General features: G+C 40.8%; 2 protein-coding genes across 3 annotated transcripts; both read left to right on the forward strand.

Moving 5' to 3' along the window:
* The first annotated feature begins 1,252 nt into the window (after nt 1-1,252).
* alkbh5 (alkB homolog 5, RNA demethylase) lies at nt 1,253-11,549 on the forward strand. 2 transcript variants are annotated; one of them, XM_055225152.1, is made up of 6 exons: nt 1,253-1,632; nt 3,126-3,424; nt 6,861-7,303; nt 10,278-10,358; nt 10,478-10,588; nt 10,960-11,549. In XM_055225152.1, the coding sequence occupies exons 2-6, from the start codon at nt 3,146-3,148 to the stop codon at nt 11,111-11,113; spliced, it is 1,068 nt and encodes a 355-aa protein (XP_055081127.1). In that variant the 5' UTR covers nt 1,253-1,632; nt 3,126-3,145; the 3' UTR covers nt 11,114-11,549. The 2 variants fall into 2 exon arrangements, with proteins under 2 accessions (XP_055081127.1, XP_055081124.1); XM_055225149.1 differs by having other exon boundaries at nt 1,263-1,282.
* A 3,189-nt stretch (nt 11,550-14,738) lies between these two features.
* On the forward strand, nt 14,739-19,895 carry LOC117374924 (uncharacterized). Its single transcript, XM_033971151.2, has 3 exons — nt 14,739-14,804; nt 17,153-17,296; nt 17,666-19,895. Exon 3 carries the CDS (start codon nt 17,670-17,672, stop codon nt 19,143-19,145), a length of 1,476 nt encoding a protein of 491 aa, XP_033827042.1. The 5' UTR covers nt 14,739-14,804; nt 17,153-17,296; nt 17,666-17,669; the 3' UTR covers nt 19,146-19,895.
* Nucleotides 19,896-20,202: the final 307 nt, after the last annotated feature.

Here is a 20,202-nt window from a genome sequence, read left to right on the forward strand (position 1 = left end):
CTGGTTTACTTCTGCTTTAGTCCTGGTTTAGTCCTGGTTTAGTCATCCTTTAGTCCCGGTTCATTCTTCCTTTAGTCCTGGTTTAGTCCTGTTTTACTTCTGGTTTAGTTCTGCTTTAATGGTGCTTTAGTCCTGGTTTAGTACTCCTTTAGTCCTGGTTTAGTCCTGCTTGGGTCCTGGTTTAGGCCTCCTTTAGTCCTGGTTTAGTCCTCCTTTAGTCCTCCTTTAGTCCTGGTTTAGTTTTGCTTTAGTCCTGGTTTAGTCCTCCTTTAGTCCCGGTTTAGTCCTCATTTAGTCCTGGTTTAGTCTTCCTTTAGTCCTGGTTTAGTCCGCCTTTAGTCCTGGTTTAGTCCTGCTTGAGTACTGATTTAGTTCTTCTTTTGTACAGGTTTGATCCTGCTTTAGTCCTGGTTTAATCTTGCTTTAATCCTGGTTTAGTACTGGGATAGTCCTTTTTTAAACCTGGTTTAGCCCTGTCTTAACCCTGGTTTAGTTCTGGTTTAGTTCTAGTTGAACCCTGGTTCAGTCTCAAGTTTCCTATCGATGTTTGTGAGAATGTAATTTCATGATAGTTGATGAAATGAAATGACTTTCATGGATATAATTGTAAGTATAACATACTTTTTCACTTTATTAAAACTGTGTTTATTTTCTCCAAATGATTTAATAAATATTATATATATAACTCATATAAAAAATGTCCATTCAGTTGTTTCATAAACATTTCAAAAAATGAAGTTCAAAGGAGGCTAAAACACAAGATTCGCTGAATGTTTTAATAACTTTGACTTTTCAGAAATATAAATTACATAAAATTATAGTTCTTGTGGTTATTAGCACAAAGAAACGAAATGAATGAATGAAACAGGTTCTTTAGTTTGTGCTCACCAGTATAAACTACCACAGAACCAAACATACACAAAAAACATGCACAAAAACATGACCCAGGATGCCATTATTCAAAGTAAGGATGTAACAAAAAGTATTACAGGATTATGACATACCATACAGACATATATACAGTGTCTTCTGGGGAGCCCTTAATTCCGACCCAGGCATACTCCCTTAAATCTATCTGTGACTGTAACACGTGCATATGGAGTAGTATCCAGACTTTAACAGACTTTGTAGGGGAGGCAGACTGTTTCTTAAAATAGGTGCATAGGTACAGGATGGTGCACCCATGAGTGCAGGGGCTCAGATCTGTCTATTTTAGACACATAGACACGTGATAAACCCTCCCCCAAACAAACCCTTGTGACTGCGCATGCGCGCGTGTCTGGTAGGTTCCACGAGTTTATTTTCAGTCTTCTCTGGCGTCCTGCTTGGTCCACTCTTTCTGGGATTCTTCGGATTCAGATTTGGAAATATCGATACTTCTGTGCAGTTATGTGAGATAAACGTGACTGAAACGTGTCGGCAACGCCACGCTTTGGAGTTTGTGGTGACGTGACATGGTGCTGCGTGGTTTGTTGGCATTTCCAGGCGGCGACGCACAGCCAGGGTAGTGCTAGTGCAGGAGCTAGTGCTGGAGCTAGTGCAGCAGCTAGTGCAGCTAACCCCTGAACCCGAGCTCTGTGCCCGCTCTGTGCCCGCTCACACCGGAGCCTCGGACACGCCTTTATTCACAAGGTTGTACATTTAACCAGGAACACTTCCATTATCAGAAAAAGCACGTGGTTTTGTTTGAATGATGTGCTACGTGTTTGCAGCTAAGCTAATGCTAGCCATACTGTGCTGTGCTGGGTGAAGGGGTCAGCTGGCACCATAGCCTGAAATTTCACCTAAGCCCAGAACAGCCAGAGATGAGCCTCTGCCATGCCCTTTCCTGGAAGAACAAGTGCCTGCCATGACACCATGCCAGGACACTTTGCCAGGACTGCCACATGCAGAGCAGAAACTATAGTAGAACTTTACATGCGTGCTTTTGCTGACAGGATTAACCTTTCAGTAGTCATTATTTATAGATTAGAACACTATGCACATTATTAATGACAATACATGCCTGTAAAAGACCAGGAACATGCTTAAAGGCAACATTAAAAATGAATATGTACAAACATGCATTCTCTACTCCCAGTTCCAAATGGGAGATGAAAAAGTGTAACTTTTAAAGGATTGAGAAATAGGTCAGGATTTATTAAACAAAGGTATAGTTATTTCCACTATATTACCAAAGCTGATGTTATTCTACAGGTGGAGGAGGTTCATATAATGCATACACCAGTCCACATTAAGTCACAACTCTAGTCAGGTGTTTCTCTATGGTTAATCATTTCATGAATATGCGCTTCAATGTTATATATTTCACCATGTGTATGTGTGTTAAATTTCAATCTACCAGCTGCTTGTTTCTATGGAGATGTTATTGCTGTGCCTTAAATATCCCATAGTATGGCAATGAACGTGTCTGTCTACATGGAGACAAGTAAGTCACAGGTAAGACCTGTGGGAAATTGAGCCTGCTCACAGTAATAAAAAAAGCACATGTAATTGTTTATATAAGTATAATGCCATATCAGGGAACAGTCCATGCAAAGCATTAATATCCCCATGGAGACAAGGAGCTATGCACCTTTGGGTCAGTTCAAAAAAAGAAAACATCTACCGATGCATCCATATCATTACTGGTATTGAGTATTGGTGCGATACTGGAACAATAAGTTGGATCGAGTATCATTTACATGACTTTGGTCATGCCAGTACCCTGGTTGGGCCTTTAAGTTGATGTAATAAGACTATTTACAGGCTGATTTTGGCCCAGAATGTTAATTCTCATAATGTTTGAACTTTTATTCATATGAAGCTATTCAGTAGTTATTTAAAGGATAAATAAGTAACACAACACAATTAGATCTCTTGTGTGATAAGGAATTAAGTGCCATTTTCCGTCCCTATGGTGGTATCTGTTAATATCAGATATCAGCAGATATTTGAAGCCATAGTATCGATATTAGTATTGGAACTACTGACACTGGAGCATCCCTAATTAACATCCCCATGGAGACGAGCAGCTATGACGCATCCTGAAAATTTCAAAAAAAGAACCTCAAACGTGATCTATAACATCTGAAAGGAAAAGATGAGCAGAGTAGTTTTTGATGATTTCCCCTTCTCTCTTCCAGACATCCTACATTGTTCTGACATGGCTGCCAGTGGCTACTCCGACCTGCGAGAGAAGCTCAAGTCCATGACCCCACACCGCGACGAGCACAAGAACAAGAGTGGGGACCGCACTAGTGATGGCAGCGGACGCAGAGGCCGCAAACGCAAACAACGCGACTCAGACTCTGATGATTATGACCATAGTGATGACAGCAGTGAGAGCCGGGAACGAGAGGCCAGACGCGTCCAGAGCAGCATTCAACAGAGGAGCATCTTCACCCCCGAGGAGTGTAGGCACATAGAGGACAAAATAGATGAGGTGAGTACTATTTTTTAAATGTCTTTACTTTTTAAAGGTCCTATGTTACACAAAACACACTCAAGACTGTACCTGGACCTGGTTTTGTTTCATTTACACTTGTTTAACATACAAACCCTGTATATTTAGGCTTCTTTTAATTCTTCTCTCAAACAGAAAACACTCTGTTCCACCTTGCGGCATGTGGCAATACAGGAAGTTCTTCACTGTGATTTTAAACTCCATACACTTTCACTAGAATCATTTGAATCAATTTCATCCGCTGAACTACAGCTAAAGTGAAGCTGTTAACTTGAAAACTACCGCTTCATGACATCACAAGGTGCATCTTGAGCTTTGGTGATGCAGAGTATAATAATTCAGGGTTATTCAAACATGTTAGAATGAAACAAAACACAACTCCAGGTATGTTTTTTTTTATTAGGTGACAACATTCTAACATGTCTTAAAGCTCATAAGTCAATTTTGCATAATATAGGACTTATAAGCTGTCTGCATCTCCAACACTCAAAATGCTTTGCTCCACCTTGTGATGGAGGTACTTTTTAGCCTCATTTGAAGTGCTCTTTCTTCAATACTCACTGAGGAGTGAAGCAGTTTCAATGAGGCTAAAACTAAAACCTCATAGACACTGCACTGGAAATGGTCACGCAGACTATGGGTCACTAGCCAGGCAGGGACCGGACGCATGCAAGTGGAATGCTACAAACTAGGGAATCTAGTTTGTAGCATTCCACGATTCCTTTGTTTTACTATGCAGTCAAATTAGTGGCCACTTGCCTTCTTCATTTAAATGGCTAATTGCATTGTTTGTTTTTTTCTGTTGCAGGGACTAGTTTAGCAGGTGGTAGATATTGACGTTATAACAGCACATCTACTAGACGAGAGTGGTTGTTGCAGCTGCAGCTCTTCATGTTATCTGTTTCGCTTCACTACATACTTCTATAAGAGAAACTAAAGTCCACACACCTGTGCTTTGTAGGGACACGCGGAGATGAACACTTTGTTTAGAACAGTTCATCTGCGCAGTTTTCACTAAAGCTGCTTTTCAATTGCATAACATGAAACGGCCACCATCTTGAACGGGGAAAAACGTTCATGCTACAAGCTAAACAGAGCGATAAAACTCGCGGTGTCACATCTGAGTGTCTTTTCCTGAAAACTAAGACGAGAATGAAATAAAGCCACAGACAAATCCTGAACTGAGATATTCCTGTGAGTCACTCTGTGACAGTGGAGAGGTCTCGTCTAACAGGGCAGCAGCCACAGCGGTATGTACGGCTGTTGCTCTGAGTGACAGGAGGGAGGAGGCGGAGTGAGAGATACAGGGAAAATAAAGGGGCAGTTTCAATTAAACTTAAAATTCTGATTATTGGTGTGTCTGCATCAATTTTAATAGAATTGATGATGCATCTGAAAAATTAGTTTTTCCCACCCCTTATTATAAACAAACCGACCCACCACCTTAATGTGGTGGAGGGGTTTGAGCACCCGGATGATCCTGGGGGCCCTGTTTTCGGGGGCTTCATGCCATTCATTCATCACCCATTACAAACAGGTTCTGGGGGACCAATGTATTGGAACAAGGCCAGTTACATTGCCCAGATTGGCGTTACCGGGGTCCCACCCTGGAGCCAGGCCTGGGGTGGGTTCTCCACAGCGAGCGCCTGGTGGCCGGGCCTTTCCCCTTGTCTCACTGTTGTGTTGGCCTACGGGCCAAACAGCAGTGCAGGGTCTTCTTTGAGTCCTTGGGAGGGGTACTGGATTGATTGGGGGGGTACTAGATTGGGAAGAACGGCCTCCCTGATCTGAACCCCAGTGGTGTTTTGTTATTGGACTCCTGTGCTAGCCAGTTTGTCCATAACGAACACCATGTTCAAGCAAAAGGATGTTAATCGGTGCACATGGCACCGGGACACCCTAGGTTGGAGGTCGATGATTTACTTTTTTGTCATGTCACCTGACCTCCGGTCGCATGCCTTGGACACTCGGTGAAGAGAGGGGCAGAGCTGTCAACTGATCACCATCTGGTGGTGAGTTGGATCCGCTGGTGGAGGAGGAAGCTGGACAGACCTGGCAGGACCAAGCGTACTGTGAGGGTCTGTTGGGAATGCCTGGCGGAGCCCTCTGTCAAGGGGTCTTCAACTCGCACCTCTGGAAGAGCTTTTCCCAGATCCCGGGGGAGGTTGAAGACATGAATTCCAAGTGGCCCATGTTCTCCATCTCTTTTGTCGATGCGGCTGCTCGTAGCTTTGGGGGTGCCCCGGGAGTATGGAATCCTTTAGCCCTTTGCTAAAGGCTGAATGGTCCCAGTATGACCGGAGCAGGAGGTGCGTTTGCATTGCCGGCAGTAAGTCAGACCTGTTCCCAGTGCATGTTGGACTCTGCCAGGGCTGCCCTTTGTCATCGGTTCTGTTCATTGTATTTATGGACAGAATTTCTAGGCACAGTCAGGGGCCGGAGGGGGTTCGGTTCTGGAAACACAGGATCGCATTTCTGGTGTTTGCAGATGATGATATTCTAATGGTTTCATCGAGCCAGGACCTGCAGCAGGCACTGGGACAGTTTGCAGCTGAGTCAAGAGGAGCCACCTGAGGTGGCTCGGGCATCTGTTCAAGATGCCTCCTGGACGCCTTCCTAGGGAAGTGTCCTGGGCATGTCCCTGGAGGTGATGATTAGAAGTAGAGCTATCTGGACTCTTTAGTGAATTGGCTATTGGCCTTAAATCTCCAGCACAGGCTGATATTTAGTATACAAACAATGCTTTCTTTTAATATTTTAATACGAATACCGTAGATAACTACACTAAATGTGATACTGGTCTCCTTAAAGGTTTGTGATAAAAAAAAAAAAAGGCTGTGGCTGAGTTTGTAGTAAATTTAAATGACATAATTTGAGGAAAATAATCAAAATTGGCCCTATATTGGCGCAAAAATGTCAGCAGAGATTATCAGCCATTGTTCATCCTGTATTTTAAACAATCTGTATCGGCATTGGGCATGAATGCAACAACAAATGGGACTAAAACATGTTAATTCTTCTTATTGTCACTTATGCTATATCCATAGAGAAGTCTGCTCATGCTGTCCACTGTTTTTCTGGAAACAGTCATCCAGCCAGAAAATCTGCAAAAACATCTACAAAAACAACCGAAATACAGGAATTATGATGTAACATTTCCCATTAATAGAGCAGACCATGGTGCCCCACAGACACATTATTGCCCCCATAGTCTTAAAGAAGTGGAGTAATAATTTTATACCAAAAATGATACTTTTTTCTTATATAATGTATGTATAGTAATAACCTGATGTACGCCAAAAATGGTATTCAAGAAAATTATTCAATAAGGATTCTCTGTGCCACCATAGTCTCAAATAAACCTGCGAAAAACACTGCATAGTCTTTTTTTGCTGAAGGGGTTCTGTATTTACAGGTGGTAGCGAATGCGGAGTCAGGCTTGTACCGGGAGCACACTGTGGACAGGGCACCTCTACGTAACAAGTACTTCTTCGGGGAGGGCTACACGTATGGGGCCCAGCTGGAGAAGCGTGGCCCGGGGCAGGAGCGGCTCTACAGAAAAGGCCAGGTGGATGACATCCCTCACTGGGTGCACGAGCTGGTCATCAAGAGGCTGGTGTCATCGGGAGTGATCCCAGAGGGCTTCGTCAACAGTGCGGTCATCAATGACTACCAGCCCGGCGGGTGCATCGTGTCCCACGTGGACCCCTTGCATATCTTCGCCCGGCCCATCGTCTCCGTGTCCTTCTTCAGCGACAGCGCTCTGTGCTTTGGCTGCCGCTTCCAGTTCAAGCCCATCCGCGTGTCCGAGCCGGTGTATGTGCTGCCGGTGCGGAGGGGCAGCGTCACGGTGCTCAGGTGGGCCATTCTATATGATGTACATACATTTACTCTAAAAAGCCCCCCACATACAGGGCTATATATTAGAGATGGGCCAATATGGAATCTTTTTTTTTTGTCTGCAGTGGCTAATATTTAACTTAAAATCCATAGAAATGTGCTAAAAAGTATCTTCAGGTGAAGTAAAGATCCCAAATTAACTTTTCACATCTGTAAAAATATTAACAATATGTACCGTATTTTCCGCACTATAGGGTGCATCGGAATATAAGGCGCACCTTCAATGAATGGCCTATTTTAAAACAAATTTCATACATAGGGCACTCCACATTATAAGGCGCATAGAACAGAAACTACTGTAGTATCTGGGGTTGTATTGCTCATCCACGAGATGGAGCTGCGCTAAAGGGAATGTCAACAAAGGAGTCAGATAATTCAGTCAGTCAAACTTTAATAGAATAATTTAAAAAAAACGTTCTGAAAACTTTGTTCACTCACAAAACAAGTTAATGCATTCACAATATAGTAACTCTCGAAATAGTGCAAAGCAATAACAATAACTCAATGTTGTTCAAACGTTAATGTCCATATTCACAATATCTCCCAGCCTTGATAAGTTGTAAACACGTGAAAGAAACACTAAAGCTCACTTTTTCAGTTCATTCCTCATTCACGAATCCGTCAAATTCTTCCTCTTCAGTGTCTGAGTTGAACAGTTGGGCAAGCTGCAAAAAGTGCCCGATTCCGTCTCGTCAAAATCGCCATTATCCGTCTCGCTGCTGTTGTCTGGCAGTACAGTGACAATTCCTGCCTGAAACTCGGACCACAGTTGAGACTGATATATCAGCCCAGGCATCTGCAATCCATTGGCAGATTGTGGCGTATGTCGCCCGGCGCTGTCTCCCCGTTTCCCCATTATCCCTATAGCGTCGGATCCTATCGTCGCCGATCGAGCGCGGATGTGGACTTTCCAGCAGCATAACTCCACGCCCAGTTGTGCTCTCATGTAAATTCAAACGCCGTCTCAAAGTGGAGACATGGGGCTATCTAAATATTTTACCATCATTACGGTAATCTGCCTCTGTTGTCCCTCGAAGGTGTCGAATGAGAGAGCGGGTGCTGCGGGGATTTTCCCAGTCATTTATTTGATGCGTAAAAGAAAAAATACGGAGGGATGTGTAAAATAGAAGTAGTTGTGTGAAAAAATGCAGTAAATTCTGATACTTCATTTAACATGATTTTTATGGCTAAAAAAGAATAAAAGTCTAGGTCTAGGTGAGCTATACTGGCCCATAGTGTGCTCAGTCCTTAAAGGGTTATTACCTCTATTACTTCGGCGACGCCTCCTGACTACAGGTGTCATAATTGACCAATATTGATCCATATATAAGGCGCATCGGATTATAAAGCGCAATATGGGTTTTTGAGAAAATTAAAGGCTTTCAGGTGCGCCTTGAGTGCGGAAAATACGGTATTTAGCTGACATGCAAATATTTTTTACATGTTTGTGTAAACACACAGCCATATAACACTGTTCTATTTACATTTTGACTCATTAGTCTTGTTAAAAATGATGCATGTTGAATATCTGTATCGAGTATCGATATTGACTGATATCTCCTAATCTGTATCGGTATCAGCCGATACGGTAACCAATATATTGCCCATCCTTCCTTTTATGTTACGCTCACTATTTTTACGCACTTGGATTTTTCTGTGTTTAATCAATGAAATTCATATCGTCTTTGCCTCTGTCAGACCACTCTGACTACAGCAGGTCATAGAACCAAATCGGTGTGAACGGGGACTACGAGGTGTTCAGGTGCTTGTTGTAATTTAGCATAAGGTCTGGGCTGGTGCATTTTTTAACCTTTTCTTAATAAGGCTGTTTCAGCAGCCCTTCAGTGCAGATTATTTTATTTTGAAGGGGCCATGGGAAGTGTATTGTTGTTTGCAGCAGTAGTATATGCTGGAGGAACTTTTCCAATGTCTTGATTTACTAGTCAGTCTACGTTCCTACCCTCACCTATGGTCATGAGCTTTGGGCAATGACCGAAAGGAGAAGATCGCAGATACAAGTGGCCGAAATGGGTTCCCTCCGCAGGGTGGCTGGGCGCACCAGATGGGGTGAGGAGCTCGGTCACATGAGGAGCTCGGAGTAGAGACGCTGCTCCTACATGTTGAGAGGAGCCAGCTGCGGTGGCTCGGCTCTGGATCTGTTCAGGATACCTCCTGGACACCTTCCTAGGGAGGTGTTCCAGGCATGTCCCACCAGGAGGAGGCCCCGGGGAAGACCCAGGACACGCTGGAGGGACTATGTCTCTCGGCTGGCCTGGGAATGCCTTGGGGTCCCACCAGAGCAGCTGGAGGACGTGTCTGGGAATCCCTGCTTAGACTGCTGCCTCCGCAACCCGGCCCCGGATAAGCGGAAGAAAATGGATGGTTTGGGGCGACATATGAATTAACACACAACTGGGCGGTGCTTTGTGGCCTACGATGAAACAAAGATTAAAGAAACGGCACACTGTTTGTGTTAGATGGCAGAGATGCGAGAGGGGCGCGCATCCACCAGTGCAGCTTCAGCCGCTCCTTTGGCCACACACTGTCTGGCACCAGTAAACAAGCCCCGACACTGCCTCACAGATGTCTCCTGATTGCCACGCCACCACTGAATTCTATTTCTCCTTTATCTATCCATTTAGGTCCATACTGCAGGGGCCTTTTTTTTACTGATCATTATGGAATCATCATGAAAATAAAGGTGTTGCTAATTTTGTTTTGTAAAAGTAGTCACTGGCTTGTTAAAGTGTTGACAAACAATAAGAAAAGGGAGTCAACAATTTTGTCAATTTTGTGTTGGCTTGATTACAATATGAAATGTAATTCCTTTACAGTGATTAAAAGCTCTGGACCTGCTGCATGGGTGTATTTGTTAAGTGATGTGCAGCTGGTGCCTCTATTGCTAAGTGCATGTGTTTGTTGTTTTGTTCAGTGGCTATGCAGCAGACGACATCACTCACTGTATCCGACCTCAGGACATCAAGCAGCGGCGCGCGGTCATCATCCTGAGAAAGTGAGCAGCAGAAGCAATATCTACACAACAAACCTTACTTCCCTGCATTTCAACTTGATACTGCTACTGTCATTCTGCACACTTAAGACTGTAGCATGTCTTTCTGTGTTGTGTGGCAGGACCAGACCAGATGCTCCTCGGCTAGACTCAGACAGTTCTCCTCCTGAGAGACCTGTGCCGCTCAAAGCCAAGCGCTCCCACCGCAGAGCTGACCCAGATGCTGCCCACAGGTACTATGCTGTTGCAACACTAACAGACATTTACAATTCTCTCTCACTTTCTCACTCACTCATATACACATCCCCCTAAATGTTGGTCAGCAATCTGCTTGGGTCTTTTACAGCCAGTCCTCTACTCCAAACACCATGCTTTTACTGACAAAGTTGAGACTATTTTTGTCTTGTGTATAATGTTGAAATGAACATTAAATTGAAAGCCATAATCGTTTTCTAGGATAGGATTGAATCAAAAATTGGCATTGATCAATGGGCGTTAAAGAAAAACTCATTAACTCCTTTTTGTTCAAATGAAAAAAAAAAAAAGTATGCATATACATTTTAAAATAATTTATTAATCTATTAAACTTGGTTCTACCACACAGACCCAGAGTTCTAGAGATGGACAAAGAGGAGAACCGACGACCGTCCCAGTGGCGCCCCCCTCGGCATAGCTCTGAGAACTACAGAAGAAGTAGCCACGATTCGGACAAACGCAGAGAGAGCCCCAGGCGCAAAGTCAAGATCAGACGCCACTGAACTTTCCTGTTATTCATGTACACTTACAAATATATCATGTCCCCTTTTACAAGATGGAACATTTGTTTTGTCACAAAGCTGAATATAAGTTGTATATTTAGTTACCCCAAAATAACTTGATTTAAGCTGCGTATGCTTAAATGTCCTATAAAGTGTATTTTTTGTATTCAGATGTACAGATCGGCTAAAAAATAATTGTACATAGATGTTGTACTGCAAACTAACTTGTACAGAGTTGTATAGAGTTGAATTGAGGTGCGAATGCAGTGGAGTCTTCCCTTTACTGTGCCATGGCTGCACTAACCTGATGTCTTATGGACTGTGAAGACACTGCAGAGGTGAGCATTTTCATTTGTGAAACAGCTTTATTTCATACTAAGTGGCCTAAACGCATGAGGCACTAGCCGTTTGGTAATAAACCCAAAACTGAAGTATTCTGAAGCGTTTGTTGTCATCCTTACCATGTAAATGAAAAAATTGTCAAATGAGTGTTCAGCTTGTTTGTTGATGTAGGTTATTTTAATTGCATTTGCAACAATAACGATAATGATAATGTGACATTTTTCTGCAGATTCCTCACCAAATAAGAAAATATTGAAAGTTTAACTTTTTAGGTTTTTGCATTTCCTCTATAAAAATACCCAAAAGGAAATTATAATCTTTGCTTATTTTGTTGACATAATTAGATGCAAAAAAAGTACTTTTAAGTACTTTTGAATCTGTCATTAACTTTATACATACTAGATAATACAGGAATGGGTATTTATTGGTGAATTAAAGTTGGACTAAACGCCTAAAGTGCCTCCTGCAACCACGTTTCAAATAGACCTGCTAAACTGCAGTATCTGGTAGTGATGGGTAGATGATGCCTCAAGGTGTGCTTAACATATTTCCAACACCGTGTTGACACTGTGGTGCAGTCGATGGCGCCATCTGGTGGTTAAAAAACGCACTGCTTCCAATGCAAAAGCCTGACACAGTTGAGCACTAATTTGTGCTAGATGCGCTCCCATATCAGCAAATAAAGGAACTGACCAAGACAGTAATGCATTCTTATGTCTTTAAAGCAAATAACAGCCTATTGTACAACAAAGTAGGCTACAGATACTATGCAGTGACATCACATTGGGGTGTTCTACATGTATGTGTATAGTCTTCTGTAAAAGCTCAAAACACATCTAAAATGTGAAAGAGCTACTGCAGCTTAAAAACAAATATCTTCATCTATGCTAAATATTTAGTTTGTACCTGACATTTAAAACAGGAATATCTAGTTCTGTATCATCCCTTCTCACCACCAGAGGCGATGCTTCAAACACTGAATGATCACTCTTGCGCATGTGCAAAAAAAAATTAAATAAAATATTCTAAAAATTCTAAACTGTTAAAAATGTATATAATATATTTACATTGTTGCTGTTCTTGGTGCTGTTATTCTTCATCTAATAATTTGCACTGTGGCCTAGACAAACCAAAAACGTGTTGTCCACATATGAGGATGCCAGGTCTCAGGAGGTTAAGTTAACCCTCTCTTTGAAACACAAAACTCTGTTATCCCTGAAAAGAGTTCAATTCCAAGCTTGCTTTTTGAAATGGCCAATAATTATCGTACTTAAAAACAGTTTCCTAACAATCTGAAAATCAAGAGGAACGCCTAATGCCTTGACTTTGTACACTGTCCCTATTTAATTCAGGCAGGTACATAGTACTTACTTTGGCTTTGTACTTTGACATAGGGAGTTTATTTTTTTTATTATTTTTTTATTTTTTTGTTTTTCTGTTCTTACAATTTACAGTGCTTTCATGAAACAGCATGTCAAACTCTAATGGCAAAGTAAAACAACAACTTGTCAAGCCATCAAATGGTATTTTGCACAGGGTGATGGACTCCATTCCATAACAATGGGTTACAAAAAAAGGTTTTTTTGAAAGGTGTCGATGTTTTTTCAACTGAAACATTTTTCTCAATCAGGTCAGGTTTTTATGCTAATTTGATTTTGAAAAATCCGATCTTCTGACCAAATTGATTTCATTTTTGTGGCATCAGTTGATTTTCGTTGATATTTTTCATTCAAAAAAGGTTTTAGGAGAAAAAAACAAAAATTTTTTAACAGAATATATTAATTAAATGTTACAGACTTTAATTTCTGTAAATTGAATAATAGACATTGATAAAGGTAAGTGCATGTAAATTGAACAAACTTCTGTTTCTTCAAACATCTTGAATGCTCAGCAGCAGGGATGTCTCTCTTCAGAGTCCAACAGTAATCAGCCATCATGACTGCATCCCAGCGTCCCTGATACCTGGTCTCCATCTTTTTTATGTCCTGATAGAATCTCTCCCCCTGCTCATCACTCACTGATCCCAGACTCTCAGGAAACCGATCCATATGTGAGACTAAGTAATGCATTTTGATGCTCAAGTTCCATCCAAGGTTTCTGAAAGCAGTCAGCATATTGGTGACAAGTTCTGCATAGTTCCTGGCCTTGTTGTTTCCTCTTCACCACTTCAGTGCTCCAGAAGATGAAGGAGAAGTATGGAAGAATCTTCGTCACTGATATCAGGAAGTTCTCCAAAGACAGGTACTGGAATTTCATCACAGTGAGCTACAGGACGACGTGCTGATTCACGCTCAGGATACTTGAGGCTGCTTCGGTTCTTTCTGTTGATCCCAGTCACATCAATAGCACAGAAGTACCAGTAAGTGACATGGTTTGTTGGCTCCCTCCAAACCATGGGAATTCCAAACTTCAGACAACTCTTCTTGCCTTTAGTCCACTGATGCAGATACTCGGTGCATGACTTACATACCATGTGTGACGCCCAAGCTTCATCTTGGTCACCAAGTTTAATCCCAAAATAAGCATGGTAAGCACGCTTTATGAAACTTGTGACTAGATTCCTGTTAGGAACATTGGTGTATTCACCGCAGATGTAGCAGAATATGTCAGGCTTATTTTTGCAAGATCATCTAGTTGAAGCCATTTCATTCACCTGTAATATAAAATAAAACAATTAGTCATAAGTTGACACATGCAAAATCTTCAGAATTTGTTTATTGATAGAAATATAAAAGAAATTTGCATCATGTGACGTGAAAATACCCATACATGTAAAAAAAAAAAAAAAAAAAAAAAAAAAGTCAAACAAACGTAGCTTAGTTCAAAAAGTTGACCTGATTGAGCAAAACCAATGTGATTTTCAGATTCAGCACATCAAAGTGATCCTAAATCAGATTTAAAAAAAAAACCTTAAACAATAAATTTGGTGTTGACCAGTTTAAGCTTTACAGCTTCTTGGAGTTCCACGTTTTTCACAGCATCATTTGTATACTGCATGCATATGTGAACAGAGATATATATGTACAATATATACTTCTGTATGTAGCGTCTAAACGCTGAGTGTGTATGTACGTATGTTGCTACATGTGTGTGTATGTATGTGGCCTACATACATTGACCATTGTGAAAAATAAAAATTGAATAGAGTATGGGCATGCACAGCCACATGTTTGCAGCTGTTTCCATGTTTGAGCACAGCCTGTACTCTGCTCAGTGAGCCCAAGGAATGCCCAACCCGTCCAACAAGGTCTTGAAGTATGTGTGCGTTCACTCTGTTATTATCTTTCAATCTGAGGGGAACTGCAGTGGAGGACTTAACACAGCCTAAGCCAGGAGACCTATTTTGAAGGTGAAGTAATGTTATACATGTTAATACTATTATAGAAATTATACATGCTGTTTACTTTTATGCATTTGCAATTACATCACTACAATAACTGGTGTTATTGTTATTACTTTTGTATTGTGTGCGTCTGGCCTACACGATTACTGATCCATCTTCAACTGAGTTGTCCTCGGTTAGAAGGAACAGACAAACTCCACTTGTACAGTTCAGGGAGGTTTATTTAGGATGAGGGAGCAGGTGATATTAAGGGAATGATTATTACATAGGTAGTTGTGTGTGCTTGGGTTCGTGGGTGTGTATGTGCGAGTGTGTGTGTGGTCATCTGAAAAGAAAGTGAAAGCCCAAAAGTCACCGACACTTTTAAATCTTCAATAACACCTATAATACTTAAGTTATACTCACCAAATTTTAGAAGTAGGTAAACTGAACCTTCTGAGATTTTTGGCTATATATATACGGTTATAATGGTTCACTTACATTTGAACTTATGGCTACTTAAACTAGGGGAAGTAAAAATGACCAATGTTTTTTAAATAATGTTTTTTTTAAGTGTCCACCATTTTTGGTTTCGCACTGAACAGCCTCATCCAAGACACTTCGCAGAACATTGAAACCATTTTCAGGCTCGATATTACGTTTTAAGTCATTTATTGTCTGAGGTTTATTCACAAAAACCTTTTCTTTAAGATCGCCCCACAGGAAGAAATCGGGACAAGTCAGGTCTGTGAAGATCACATACTGCCCCCTGTCTTTGAAAGCGACTTATTATTTTAATGACATTTACGCTTGGGACAACTCTGGTATTAAAATGTGGACAGTAACACTGCTGGGTTTCTGAATTTGACCCATGTGACTCAAAGTACCACTGTACAATGAGGGTTAGTCCCTCGGTGCTGTATTTGCTCAGATTAATGTCACAAGGATAGTTCTAAATGTATGTATATATATACATGCATATATATATATATACATGCATATATATATATATATATACATGCATATATATATATAATATATTTGGCCTGTAACATGTAGCAAAGCGTGAATATACAAGGATCATTGTACAGATTGTTTTCCAAATGCATTAATTAAATTAATAATTTATTTATTAAATTTCAGTTCAATAAACACAGCAGAAAAACTAACATTCAGTTTTATCAATTGTCAAAAGATCAACAACTGAACAAGGTAAATTGAACAACGTTTGACCTTACCTATTTAAATATAATTTGGTCATGTTCGACAGGCGGATTAATATGCCCAAAGGGCCGTGTGTGACCCCCGGGCCATAGTTTGCCCATGTCTGCCCCATAAGACCTTAACATCATGTTTACAATTACATTTTATGAACATTTCTTTATTTTATTCCAAACTGCTGGTAGAATGGATCAGTTAATAAAATTAGACTTCTCCAAAATTGAGCCGTCTCCAAAAACTAGCAGATGTGTTATGTGTTATGCCCTTAAATGCATCGTTCAAAGTGTGCGTCGAAGGTCATTACGTAACTTCCGGCTCGACAAAACTGCCCCATTTCAATGCACCCGACGAATGCGCCAGACGTCTTCATAAGGCCCACGCTGGTGCACACATCTTCATGAGTTCCCACACATTCCATAGGTCTGCGCCCCCTGGTGGCATGTGTCGTTTACCTTAGCGTTAGTAAATCAACATGTTTGATGTAGTACTGCATTGCTAGAAAATACCTTACAATAATAAAATGAAATGAAATAAACAGCGCCCTCTACTAGGATTAAAGTGGTTTAGCCACAGATCAAGTTAAACCTGGCCAAAATACTGAATCATTAAACTTATCCCACTTTATGTACAAATAATCAGTGTTCTCTGGTTTATAGAATATAAATGTTAAAATGTAATAAAAGACACAGAGGTAACCAATATCATTTTTACAATGTACATTTAGTTAAAGTTATGCAGTAGCTACAATTGGGGCAAAAAAATCACCTTGAATGTTATATTTGCCTATTGATATTCAAAGAGAAACATTAATACCTTACTTCATTCAATCAAAACAGAAATAAAGGGTTTGACAGCGACATCTTGACTCTTCTTCTATTAAATAATAAAGAATTAAAAATAACGTATGTGCAAAGACAGCGGTGGAAGTAGGCTCTGTGGTGTAGGCCTGTCCCATTTCGGGAAGATGGCGGCTAAACTGAGAACTACCCATTTTCGTCCGGGTACGTCAAAGAGTACTTAGAACGATGCATTTAAAGAAATAACAAAAGGCCGTGTCCCAATTCGCCAGAGTCCATAGTAGCACTTCACTTTTAATACCTGACCTCTGATTCTGCAGAATCTCTTTCCTCAAATGTCTGACTTTGCATACACAGATTAGTCCTGTGCCTGTCCTCAGTTCAGCTGTTTGGGTTTTGACCACAAATCATTGAAGACCTTGAGTTCCTCGAGTGGCTCCCATCTGTGTGGAACCTGCTGCTGTCTGCACGTGTGTCTCCAAACAAGCTTCACTTCTGACAGTGAGCACCTTTTCATTATTTGGAATTATCATATGAAGCTATTTTAACGTGTACTGAGAATGAGCAAAACCTTTAAGTGTGTTCCATATGCAGGTTTAGGCACTGGCAACCCAGGTTCAGTTGTGAATATAGCCTACGTTTTTTAAGTCCTGTAGAGTGCAGGCTAGATACAGTTTGTTTAAAAGGACAAATATGTATGTGTTTGGTACTATTGTTTTGTCATTTGCTAAGAACAGCCAAAGCTACAGATACTACAGAACAGAAAGCCCTCATTAGGAGCGTTCACAGTTGGAGCTTTTCGCAATTACATGCAACTAGAAGCTGGTACTTTTTTAAATGACAAATTTCACTGTTTTATTTTGTGGCCAGAACAATGAAGAGATCCAGAGCTGTCCTCATCTCCTGTCTCCTTGCTCTGGCAGCACTGAGCTGTGTCTCTGCTAAGACCTTTCTAAAGCTCAACACCACCAATGATCTGAAAAGGATTTATGCAGAAAAAAAGCCTACTCCTGATGAGCACAGCGTCCCTCTGCTCTACCTGCTCGCCAATGACATTAATATTGTTAACAACAATATCTATCCAAATTTTGACCCAACTAATGATTATGGTTCCCACTTTTATGGTAACAGTGACCGCACCCCTTTGCTGGACCCCACCCCTCAAGGTTGCTATTACTACACTATGGGAAATTATAAACTCATAAAACAGCCTAACACATGTAGCCCATTCAGGAAACTTCCTCCATATGTCTGCCATCCCAAAGGTATGAACACTAATATGAACAGGGCTCGCATTGTTCTTTGCCTAAGCCGTGAGACATATAGGTGGCGTATCCATCGAGTGTATCTCACCCAACACTATGAAAATTGGAACACTGCTGCATATGATCCAGCCCGCACCTTTGAAGTAAGCCCCAGGCTGCTCAGAGAACTTCAGTGGTTTTCACTCCACAGTAGCTTGGTGGGACTGAAGAAACTGAGGGACCAGTACAACCGGAACATTGATAACAACCAGTTAAACGACATTGTAAAGAAATGGGGAGGCCAAAACCATGCCGCTCTAGCACTGCTATTATTTCTACTCAATTTATTCAATAGAAGGATGAACCGGAGTTATGGAAGTGAACCAACGTCCAACTGGCAAAGTTGTGCATTACAAGACATTTATGTTGATGTGGTAACTGGTGACAATGGATATGCCACTATTCGTTGGTCAGGTTTTTCAGAAAAACTCAGAAATGACGGTGCTGCAATTGTTTTGAACAATCACAAGGATAGAGTATATGTGTTTGACAAAAGTGACGATAGCAGCGGAAGTTTAAAGAACATAGTACCACTGAATGAGGGACTTCAGGTCAGGTTGCACAAAATATCTCTATCTCACAGTTGGTTTTGGAGTAGATTAACATTGGAGGAAGAAATTTGCAGAGGTGAAGAATTTCGAAGTCCAGATGCAGTTCCCATTACAAACTACGCTAAACTGCAGCTGTTTGTTAGAGATGGTTATAGCTGTTTTCGCCTGTATATAGATAACTGCAGTGAGTGGAAGTCTAAGTTTTCTAACTCATGGGTAGCACTGTATGCATCTGATACAGAGTACACAAGTAATTACAAATCCAAGCAGTGGCAGTGGGTGACTAAGTTTAAACAACGGCCTGATTCTGGTGAGTTTAAGATTTATGAGTACTGCACTGGTACGATGGTTGCTCCAGGACTCCAAGCACGGTTTATGATCAAAGATTACAACGAAGAAGCAAGAACTCCAGAGTGGCCCAGCCCTTACAAAGACATGTTATTGAATATCTTCACTTACCTTATGCATTTAAAGCGTTCTAAATCACAGCAATGAGTGTATAAACTCTTTTCACAACTTTCAGAGACCACAGCGGAATTTTGCTGTTATGGTAAAGCTAACAACAACTAGCTTCCCAACACACACCTCCTGATTATCGGACAAAGAAACAGCTCTAGCATAGTGTCATGCAGTTGTTTCCTTATGGTTCTCCAATCTCTGCCTAACGTTTGCTTTTTTGTCATTCTTGAAAATGCCCCATGACAGAATCAAATGTCTGGGAGTTGGTTTCCCATGATTCTTAGTAACAATGTTCCTGATTAGATGATTAAAGGTGACCCTGTCAGTAGCTTCTGTATTAGTTATTACCCAAGAATTTATTTTTTTCAATTGTTCAGTTGCTTCTCATCTGTGTTAAATATTATTGGACTGTAGAATGTTGTGATGCCATCTGAAACCCAACAGTTGTGTGAAAAAATTGCTGGCCTGTAACTTGGTGCAGTGGACTCACCTGCTTGTGTCCATGGAGATAGGTTTAATGTCATAGTGTGTAATCTAAGGTTTTATAAACAAGTTGGTTATGTGTGAAAATTGAATCATGTAAATAATTCCTCAAGATTATTATTTTCCTTTTTTCTTTTTTTTTCTTTTTGATTGGATTTTGGATTTTACTTTCTGTTCAGCTCTTTCCAAAAATCTGTTTGCTTTAATAAAAATAAAGTGTATTTTTTGCTGTAATCAAAAATATCTGATGTTGAATGTTCTGTTGTGACTGAAATAAAAAGACAAAAAACATGTTCAACATTTATGAAGATGTGAGACTTTGACAATGTTTAAATCCAGGCTCAAAACGGTTCTGTTTAGCTGTGCACATGACTGAAACATTTTTATTCTGTGCTCTTCTCTTTTAATTTTCATTTTATGATGATTATTTGTGATTAGTTATGTTTTGATTTGTTATATTGTAACAAATTGAATGCCTTTTTTTCATTCAGTAAAGCACTTTGAATTACATTGTGTACGAATTACACCTGGGGTCAGCTACCTTCAACACCCAAAGAGCCATTTGGACCTGGTTTCCATGAAAAAAACAAAAAAACAAAACACTGGCCAC

The sequence above is a fragment of the Periophthalmus magnuspinnatus genome, chromosome 1, assembly GCF_009829125.3.
Source record: "Periophthalmus magnuspinnatus isolate fPerMag1 chromosome 1, fPerMag1.2.pri, whole genome shotgun sequence".
Lineage (NCBI taxonomy): Eukaryota > Metazoa > Chordata > Actinopteri > Gobiiformes > Gobiidae > Periophthalmus > Periophthalmus magnuspinnatus.